Source organism: Heptranchias perlo, chromosome 39, assembly GCF_035084215.1.
Source record: "Heptranchias perlo isolate sHepPer1 chromosome 39, sHepPer1.hap1, whole genome shotgun sequence".
In the NCBI taxonomy this organism is placed as follows: Eukaryota; Metazoa; Chordata; class Chondrichthyes; order Hexanchiformes; family Hexanchidae; genus Heptranchias; species Heptranchias perlo.
In genome coordinates, this window is record NC_090363.1 from 1,071,473 (window position 1) to 1,082,585 (window position 11,113).

An 11,113-nucleotide genomic window follows, 5' to 3' on the forward strand; every position below is an offset into this window, starting at 1 on the left:
CTCTCCCCAACGCCCTACCATTAACGGAGTAGGTCCTGGCCCGATTCGATCTACCAAAATGCATCACCTCACATTTATCTAAATTAAACTCCATCTGCCATTCATCGGCCCACTGGCCCAATTTATCAAGATCCCGTTGCAATCCTAGATAACCTTCTTCACTGTCCACAATGCCACCAATCTTGGTGTCATCTGCAAACTTACTAACCATGCCTCCTAAATTCTCATCCAAATCATTAATATAAATAACAAATAACAGCGGACCCAGCACCGATCCCTGAGGCACACCGCTGGACACAGGCATCCAGTTTGAAAAACAACCCTCGACAACCACCCTCTGTCTTCTGTCGTCAAGCCAATTTTGTATCCAATTGGCTACCTCACCTTGGATCCCATGAGATTTAACCTTATGTAACAACCTACCATGCGGTACCTTGTCAAATGCTTTGCTGAAGTCCATGTAGACCACGTCTACTGCACAGCCCTCATCTATCTTCTTGGTTACCCCTTCAAAAAACTCAATCAAATTCGTGAGACATGATTTTCCTCTCACAAAACCATGCTGACTGTTCCTAATTAGTCCCTGCCTCTCCAAATGCCTGTAGATTCTGTCCCTCAGAATACCCTCTAACAACTTACCCACTACAGATGTCAGGCTCACTGGTCTGTAGTTCCCAGGCTTTTCCCTGCCGCCCTTCTTAAACAAAGGCACAACATTTGCTACCCTCCAATTTTCAGGCACCTCACCTGTAGCGGTGGATGATTCAAATATCTCTGCTAGGGGACCCGCAATTTCCTCCCTAACCTCCCATAACGTCCTGGGATACATTTCATCAGGTCCCGGAGATTTATCTACCTTGATGCGCGTTAAGACTTCCAGCACCTCCCTCTCTGTAATATGTACACTCCTCAAGACATCACTATTTATTTCCCCAAGTTCCCTAACATCCATGCCTTTCTCAACCGTAAATACCGATGTGAAATATTCATTCAGGATCTCACCCATCTCTTGTGGTTCCGCAAACAGTTTCCTCACTGAGTTTACCCCTCCCCTCTTCCCTCCCTTCCTTCCCTCCCCATTTAGGATTGATCACCTCAGGGACGTGGCCATTGATCGGCAATCAACTTAGACCCGCAATCAGGAGGCTCGTTCACCTCATGTGGCTTCACAGTCAGGGTGAACGGGGCTCATACCCCACCTCTACAGACAGGGTGAACGGGGCTCATACCCCAGCTCTACAGACAGGGTGAACGGGGCTCATACCCCAGCTCTACAGACAGGGTGAACGGGGCTCATACCCCAGCTCTACAGACAGGGTGAACGGGGCTCATACCCCACCTCTACAGACAGGGTGAACGGGGCTCATACCCCACCTCTACAGTCAGGGTGAACGGGGCTCATACCCCACCTCTACAGTGATACAGAAAGTGTATGCAGACACACAGAGATGTAGAGAGTGATACAGAGACACAGAGAGATATAGAGAGTGACACAGAGACACAGAGAGAGATATAGAGAGTGATACAGAGACACAGAGAGATATAGAGAGTGACACAGAGACACAGAGAGATATGGAGAGTGATACAGAGACAGAGAGAGAGATAGAGAGTGATACAGAGACAGAGAGAGAGATAGAGAGTGATACAGAGACACAGAGAGAGATAGAGAGTGATACAGAGGCATAGAGAGAAATAGAAAGTGAAACAGAGACAGAGAGATGTAAGGAATCTTGCAACACCAGGTTATAGTCCAACAGTTTTATTTGAAAATCACAAGCTTTCGGAGCCTACCTCCTTAGTCAGGTGAGTGAGGTTCTGAAATCGCATACCATATATTAGGCTGGGAGACAGTCACAGCAATCAAAGGTGTCGTTGGTGTTCAGACAGGTTAGCCAGAGAGAGAGAGATATATAGAAAGTGATACAGGAACAGAGAGTGATACAGAGACACAGAGAGAGATAGAGAGTGATACAGAGACACAGAGATAGAGAGTGATACAGAGACACAGAGAGATAGTGATACAGAGACAGGGAGAGATATAGAGTGATACAGAGACACAGAGAGAGAGAGATAGAGAGAGTGATACGGAGAGAGAGATATAGAGAGTGATACGGAGAGAGATAGAGAGAGTGATACAGAGACACAGAGAGATAGAGAGTGATACGGAGAGAGAGATATAGAGAGTGATACAGAGACAGAGATAGTGATACGGAGAGATATAGAAAGTGAAACAGAGACACAGACGGTGATTCGAAGGTGAGGATCAGGATGAAATGTTGATTGATATCGGGGTTTATAAATGATCACTTACCCTGTGAGACTGGGGCGATCAGCTGGATTGATAATAGGAAGGCGAGAGCGGCAGTGCCCAGTCTGTGTCTCTCCATCCTGTCCCACTGCTGGTTCGGGCAGTGTGGGGAGACTGTCCCGGGACCCAATGATATCATGCTCGGCAGTTGAATATTCCAGCGGATGTGGTCTCTTCTTTCACCGTTCTCATGCACTCGAGGCATTCATTGATACCAAGGGGCAGATCACTGTAATAAACGGAACGTGTCGCTAAATGAACAAACGTGCGATCCGCCGCCTCAAATTAGGTGGAAATTCTAATGGGACGATGCCGGGCAGAAAGTGAGATCGCTCGATCTGAGGGTTATAATAAAGTTCATCAGAGACAACAGGCAAGGCTGGGATCAGAAAGTAGAGGCCGGCTGGGGATTGGGACACCTGGATTACATTTCACACTGTTCATAACATTTCACAACCTCCGGACCTCCCAAAGGGTTTTACAGCCAATGAAGTACTTTTGAAAGCACATTACAACAGAGATTACACTTCATAGAATCATAGAATGGTTACAGCACAGAAGGAGGCCATTCGGCCCATTGAGTCTGTGCCGGCTCCATGCAAGAGCAATCCAGCTAGTCCCACTCCCCCGCCCTATCCCTGTAGTCCTGCACATTTTTCCCTTCAAGTATTTATCCAGTTCCCTTTTGAAGGCCATGATTGAATCTGCCTCCACCACCCCCTCGGGCAGTGCATTCCAGATCCTAACCACTCGCTGTGTAAAAAAGTTTTTCCTCATGTCACCTTTGGTTCTTTTGCCAATCACCTTAAATCTATGTCCTCTGGTTCTTGACCCTTCCACCAATGGGAACAGTTTCCCTCTATCTACTCTGTCTAGACCCTTCATGATTTTGAATACCTCGATCAAATCTCCTCGCAACCATCTCTGTTCCAAGGAGAACAACCCCAGCTTCTCCAGTCTATCCATGTAACTGAAGTCCCTCATCCCTGGAACCATTCTAGTAAATCTCTTCTGCACCCTCTCTAAGGTCTTCACATCTTTCCTAAAGTGCAGTGCCCAGAACTGGACACAATACTCCAGTTGTGGCTGAACTAGTCTTTTATACAGGTTCATCATGATTTCCTTGCATTTGTACTCTATGCCTCTATTTATAAAGCCCAGGATCCCATTTGCTTTTTTAACCGTTTTCTCAACCTGTCCTGCCACCTTCAATGATTTGTGCACATATACCCCCAGATCTCTCTGTTCCTGTACCCCTTTTAGAATTGTACCCTCTAGTTTATATTGCCTCTCCTCGTTCTTCCTACTGAAATGTATCACTTCGCATTTTTCTGCATTGAATTTCATCTGCCACGTGTCCACCCATTCCACCAGCCTGTCCATATCCTCTTGAAGTCTATCACTATCCTCCTCACTGTTCACTACACTTCCGAGTTTTGTGTCATTTTGAAATTGTACTCTGTACATCCAAGTCCAAGTCATTAATATATATCAAGAAAAGCAGTGGTCCCAGCACTGACCCCTGGGAAACACCACTGTACACCTCCCTCCAGTCTGAAAAACAACCGTTCACCACTACTCTCTGTTTCCTGTCCTTTAGCCAATTCTGTATCCATGTTGCCGCTGCCCCCTTTATTCCATGGGCTTCAATCTTGATGACAACCAATTATGAGGCACTTTATCAAACACCTTTTGAAAGTCCATACACACCACATCAACCACTTTGCCCTCATCTACCCTCTCTGTACCTCATCAAAAAACCCTATCAAGGTATATGCCGGAGAGGGCGAATATTGTGTTACAACTAATTTGAAAACATTTAAATATGCCAATCTAACTTGTGATATTTTAAGTCCAGAATTCTACTCCATTTCTGAAGTCCTGGTTCGGATTGGACCCGAGGAACTGGTAGAGATACACCGGCATAACCTCACCACCTTACAAGTTTCTGAGAATGTCAGAAAGGACTTAAAAGCATATCAGGACACATTTGGGTATCTGACACCCCTGTTGCCTAAATACTTGAAAGCATTGCGAATGGAGATATGCCTCTCCCAGAAGGTTTATTATAACCTACAACAGGACAATAACAACATTAAGCATGACATTGACCAAATTAAAGTCACCACCTGGTGAAATGACCTCTGGAATTTGGGACTGAATATACAGATCCATCCTTGGATTAGATTAATTTCATATGTATTAGTCGTAGTGCAGTTTGTTGTAATGTGCTTCTTGATTTTCATTGCATGTAATAAATGTAAGCAGAGGATGAAGGGTTTGGCAAAGATAGTAAAACAGAGCCTGGGTGAGAATGTCCCCATTGTCTCTGTGATTTCAACTAAGAACACATCTTAATGGTACCGGGAGTAGCACCCGCTGGGGTAAGGTGCATGTAAAAGGGAAGACAATTATAGTTTGATAGGATTATCAGATGCTCTGCCTCTCTTCCACCCGGACTGGTGGCCAACACGAAGGGAACCTGGTTAAGATGAGGTACAGCATCTAACGGGATATTGTAGGGAGAATTTGGATTAAGGGATATAATGGGGAGGGCACCAATTCACAGGTGTAAAATGGTCTGAAAGGTACCATTCAGTCTAGTTAGGCTGGAAACAAAATATAAAGCACCATAGGATATTTGACTATGTTAGCCTTTTCAAATTAACATGAATAGGTTTAGCTGACCAAGGACATTCGCAGCTTACTTGAGAGATGTTTAGAAGGAGTCTGTTTCTGAGAACAGATAAGAGTACAAAGGCGTATTGATGAAACATGTCTGTGTTCTATTGGGACTTCTCTAGTTCAAGGGCTAGTCATATTCATTGTTATAATTCTTATAGTTTATTGCTTACTTAAATGTTGCTGCACTGCAGAACCTGCAGAACCAGTGAGCACCGTAATAATTGGTTATCATAAAATGATAAAAGGGGGGAATGAGAATCCCTACGTGGTCAGTTTTCGGTAAAATATTAAGATGCCTACGTGGCAAAGAAGCAGAATGCAAAATGGTTAGAAAGGGTTAATTAGTTAGTAACTGAGATTGGTACAGGTGGCCTGGCCTCCTGCTGGGCCATATGTTTGCGTAGTCAGCAGGTTTGCATGGTCTTAGCAATGTAGAGTCTTTGATGTGATTCAAGGACTGGTCTGAATGTCTCCATGTTTATGGCAGATCAATATAGGTAACGAGCTTAGCCAAAGTTGAAAGACATTCCAGGTTGGGAGATAAGGAACAGAAGGGACAGGGAAGAACATTCCAAGTTGGAAGGTGAGGAAGTATCCCCTTTGATGTCTAACAGCAGCATGATCAGCACATGGACGATTTATGATTGGCCGGAAATAATGTAACCTTGCATGGCAACCTATGCCCGGCTTATGATTGGTGTTGACCCTCGTTAAGTATGTTCCAACCCTATTGATTTGTATAAAAACGTGTGGATTTCTGTATGTTTTTGTTCTTGCTCTGCCAGCATAGAGGGACTCTATCAGGAGTCCAAATCAATGCTGCAGACTAAGAACCCTGCTATTAAAGTTGTGTTGAACTTTAAAATGTATTCGACTTCAGTTTTTACTGAACCAGACTGAGGGGAAGGAATCCGGATCGTCACCTTTACTGAGACTCTGGCAGCATCTTCTTCCTTGGTAAAGACAGATGCAAATTACTCATTTAGTACCTCGGCCATCCCCTCTGCCTCCATGAGTAGATCTCCTTTATGGTCCCTAATCAGCCCCACGCCTCCTCTTAATACCCGTTTACTATTTATATGCCTGTAGAAGACTTTTGGATTCCCTTTTATGTTGGCCACCAGTCTATTCTCATACTCTCTCTTTGCCTCTCTTATTTCCTTTTTCACTTCCTCTCTGAACTTTCTATATTCCCCCTGGTTCTCACTTGTATTATCAACCTGACATCTGTCATATGCCCCTTTTTTCTGCTTCATCTCACTCTCTATCTCTTTTGTCATCCAGGGAGCTCTGGCTTTAGTTGCCCTCCTTTCCCCCTCGTGGGAATGTACCCACTGTACCCGAACCATCTCCTCTTTAAAGGCCGCCCACTGTTCAATTACAGTTTTGCCTGCCAATCTTTGATTCCAATTTACCCGTGCCAGATCCGTTCTCATCCCATTGAAATTGGCCCTCCTCCAACTGAGTATTTTTACTATAGAGTGGTCTGTGTCCTTTTCCATAGCTATTCTAAATCTTATACTATGATCGCTGTTCCCTAAATGTTCCCCCACTGACACTTGCTCCACTTGGCCTGCCTCATTCTCCAGAACCAAGTCCAGCAATGCCTCCTACCTCACTGAGCCAGAAACATACTGGTCAAGAAAGTTCTCCTGAACACACTTCAAAAATTCCTCCCCCTCTTTGCCCCTTCTATTATTACTCTCCCAGTCTATATTAGGATAGTTGAAGTCCCCCATTATCACTACTCTCAGGCTTTTGCACCTCTCTGTAATTCCCATATGGCTAACTGCGCCTGCAGCTCACCAACCTTATTTATCACGCTTTGCACTGTAAACCTATCTTAGACCTTCTTGCACTCTCAGTCTGGTCCCATCTACTACCGTACTATTTTTTGCTCTAGTGCTTCAAAAGTACTGTGCTGTATGTACATATGTATAAAAGTACTGCGCTGTATGTACATATGTATAAAAGTACTGCGCTGTATGTACATATGTATAAAAGTACTGCGCTGTATGTACATATGTATAAAAGTACTGCGTTGTATGTACATATGTATAAAAGTACTGCGCTGTATGTACATATGTATAAAAGTACTGCGCTGTATGTACATATGTATATATCTATCCTTCCTTCCTTCCAAAATATTTGATTTTAAAAAAAGGCTTTAAATAGTTACCTTGGTGTTTAAAGTTATCACTTTTTGAAGCAGTTTAGAAGTGAAGGTAAGTGAATGGGTTAATACTGCAGCTAAGAATAACCTTATTTCTTGCACCTAATTGGTTGAGAGAGGAGTCAGTGAGCAGGGCAACTGAATTATGGTGACTGATTTAGCCAAATGCTGTCCTCACATTGGATTTCAATTCTTTGGGGTTTGCATTCTCTGATTCTGTTTGCAATTTCTGTCCTTGGCTTTTACTGACTGAATAAATCAACTCTTACAACTTGGATCCCAGAAATTTTACCTGTATTTTGGGGGACTGAATTTGCACGTTTCTGTCCAATATTTCCGAGAACTGTGAATCAGTGGCCATCACACTGACAGGTAGTCATCATCCCAGCTGTTGTGGGCAGTCGTGCACAGCTGCAGTTACTTCAAGGGGACAAGCCGCGCCCTCTGTGTTACCTCATTACTCTGAAATGAGAACTTTTGGATTGTCCCCACTGTACTTAGGGGCAAGGTTGTAATCTAATGAAACAGCTCCAAGTTTCAATACAGGGTAACTGATACTTGAGAGTAATGAGGAACACAGAATTCAAGAGTAAACCTTGAACAGATTGTGAGTACAGGGTTCGATGACAGGCACTGAGAAGCTGTGGGAGTAGTTTATTTTTCTTCACGACTCCCAGCTCTAAGAGTTATGCATTGTGGTTTATCGACTCCAAGGATGGTGTGAATAGTTGTTGCAGTGGGATAACTACACCAGTTATAATAAAGACGTGTATTTCTACAGCACCTCTCACCACCTCAGGACGTCCCAAAGAGCTTTACAGCCAATGAAGTACTTTTGAAGTGTAGTCACTGCTGTAATGTAATCACCTCAAATTCAGGCATCGATCAGCAACTTTTGATTATAGGAAATAACGCTCCATATAAAGTGAACAGAGAGACAATGGGCAGAGGTCCAGATAGGATCAACAAATCCCAATGATGGGTGTGGTAGTTTAATGGTTATTGGAGGAGCAACCCAGAGGTCGCTAGTTCAAAGCTCACCATGGCACGTTATAATTATTAATGGTTATTATGAAAACTTTCTATCTAGTGTGGAACAACAGTGAGTCATTGGCTGTGAAGCATTTTGACTGTCGTGAAAGGTGCGATAGAAATGAAAGTCCTTTCCAGGAGATATTCTGCAGTAAATCAGTGTGATGTGGCACTCACTCACACAACACAAAGTTCCAGGGTTGATTTGTCAGGGTAGATAAGGGGAGGAAGGGTTGGGATTAAACAACAAATGTTGTGTTTCCTGTATGCGAGAATAGAAATTCAAGGGGTGTGCAAGTGTGTGTTTGAGTTCTGAGGTTCAGTGTGCCTGTGAACAGCTAAAAAATGTACATTGCAGTAAGAATTAATTAATAAATAAGTGGGACAATGCAGAGCAAAAGCCTTGCATTTCTACAGCGCCTTTCACAACCTCAGGACGTCCCAAAGCGCTTTACAGCCAATGAAGTACTTTTGAAGCGTAGTCACTGTTGTAATGTTGGAAATGCAGCAGCCAATTTGCGCACAGCAAGATCCCACAAACAGCAATGTGATAATGATCATGTGATCTGTTTCAGTGATGTTTGTTGAGGAATAAATATTGGCTCCAGGACATCTGTGAGAATTCCCCTGCTCTTCTTCAAAATAGTGCCATGGGATCTTTTACATCCACCTGAGAGGGCAGATGGGGCCTCAGTTTAATGTCTGATCTAAAAGATGGCTCCATCGACAGTGCGGCGCTCCCTCGGTACTGACCCTCCGACAGCGCGGCGCTCCCTCGGTACTGACCCTCCGACAGCGCGGCGCTCCCTCGGTACTGACCCTCCGACAGTGCGGCCCTCCCTCGGTACTGACCCTCCGACAGCGCGGCGCTCCCTCGGTACTGACCCTCCGAGCAGCGCTCCCTCACTACTGACCCTCCAACAGTGCAGCACTCCCTCGGTACTGACCCTCCGACAGTGCAGCACTCCCTCGGTACTGACCCTCCGACAGCGCGGCGCTCCCTCGGTACTGACCCTCCGACAGTGCAGCGCTCCCTCGGTACTGACCCTCCGACAGTGCAGCGCTCCCTCGGTACTGACCCTCCGACAGTGCAGCGCTCCCTCGGTACTGACCCTCCGACAGCGCGGCGCTCCCTCGGTACTGACCCTCCGACAGTGCAGCGCTCCCTCGGTACTGACCCTCCGACAGTGCGGCGCTTCCTCGGTACTGACCCTCCGACAGTGCGGTGCTCCTTCTCTGACTGAGGCACGTTTCACCATCCCTACCAAAAGCAGTAGAACATTTTCCGGAAACAGGTCTGGAGACAATTCTGTTCCGCATCGCTGCTCATCATGACACTGCCCGAGGAGCAGGATGGGGGTTGGAAAAGAGTTGGTACAAGATGGGAAATATTCGGGCAACTACAGGGAGTTTGGGTTCCTGCGGCAGGGAAGAGGAAACAGAAAATGTATTTCTTGGTTTGCATCCATACTTCCCTGGGCAAGAGGATGGTGGAGGATTTAGAAAATAGTCGTCACCTGTAGTCTCAGTGCTCATCTCAGCTCACATTAGAACAGGTTAGAAGTGTCACTAAAACTGGGCAGGTTGGGGAAATAAAGTGAGTGTAAGCTATGGGGCAGAGATTGTAGAGGGGGCGTAGGTGGCGAGGGGGCGTAGGTGGCGAGGGGGTGATTTTGCAGCAACCCCCCCCCCCAAAAAAAAATCTTAAGCTTCTGATACTTTATTTTGTGTATTTTCCATTATCTTGGAATCTCCTTTATAATATATACACAGAAATCTTTGTTTATGTGAATGCTTTTCCAGAGGAGAGTTCACCTCACTAGAAAACAACTTGTAGCTGTGGATTGTGTGTTTTATGATAACCTTGCCGTTTGATGTGCTGGCTTCTCCTTGCCTCTTGATTCAAGTTGTCTCTCGCTGTATCACTGTACGCTGAGCCCAGAAAGTACTGGTGGTAATATCGGCACACTAACCTCTGTCTCCTACTTTAACGCAGCTGTTAACCCGTTTATATTAAGCAGTTACCGTCACTGATGCCAAAGCGAGCATCTTCCAGATGTGTTAGACGTTTGTTCCATCATATCACCAGCAGCACTTTCTTTGCTTTGCTTTCAATACCAGTCTTTCTGATGAGACGTTAAACCGAGGCCCCGTCTGTCCTCTCAAATGAACGTAAAAGATCCCTTGACACTATTTTGAAGAAGAGCAGGGGGAGTTCTCCCCGGTGTCCTGCGGCCAATATTTATGCCTCAACCAACATCACTAAAACAAATGATCTGGTCATTTATCTCAATGCTGTTTGTGGGAGCTTGCTGTGCACAAATTGGCAGCTGCATTTCACTAAATTAGAGCAGTGACTAAATTTCAAAAGTACTTCATTGGCTGTAAAGCGCTGTGGGACATCCTGAGGTGGTGCAAGGCGCTATATAAATGCAAGCTCTTTTTTTTATTATATAAAAGCCAGCCTTATTATCACCACCCTCACCTGCTCTGATTTGCCATCGTGCAACCTTTGAACTCCAGCAGGAAAGAGATGTTCCATTGGGGTTGAGTCCAGACTTGCCGAGTTTGAGAGAGGCTGGCTCAGATCTCAGCTCTGCTCTGCTCGAGCACTGTTCACCTTCATTGGAACCAGGGCTCAGTCAAATTAATAGCAGATCAGTGAGTAAACAGCAATGCTACAGCGTTTAATCGGGGGGAAAGAAGCTGACGGGAGAGACTAGACAGCCAAGGATTGATAAAGTCAAGGTGGAAAGGACCCAGATCATGGACGGGGGCGACGGGCGGGCAGGGGGCGACGGGCGGGCAGGGATCGCGGGCGACGGGGTTCGCGGGCGGGGATCGCGGGCGACGGGCGGGCGGGGATCGCGGGCGACGGGCGGGCGGGGATCGCGGGCGACGGGCGGGCGGGGATC

The 11,113-nt window shown here is 45.7% G+C and overlaps 1 protein-coding gene across 1 annotated transcript in view; it reads right to left on the reverse strand.

Annotated features, from left to right (window-relative positions):
- The window catches only part of LOC137305036 (carcinoembryonic antigen-related cell adhesion molecule 4-like), a 32,932-nt gene extending 22,067 nt beyond the window's left edge, over nucleotides 1-10,865 (reverse strand). The window contains exons 1-2 of the mRNA XM_067973803.1: nucleotides 10,684-10,865; nucleotides 2,312-2,537 (exon numbers count right to left, since the gene is read on the reverse strand). Of these exons, the coding sequence (XP_067829904.1) occupies nucleotides 2,312-2,513 (202 nt within the window). The 5' untranslated portion in view covers nucleotides 2,514-2,537; nucleotides 10,684-10,865. The remainder of the gene's footprint in view (nucleotides 1-2,311; nucleotides 2,538-10,683) is intronic.
- Between the last annotated feature and the right edge of the window lie 248 nt (nucleotides 10,866-11,113).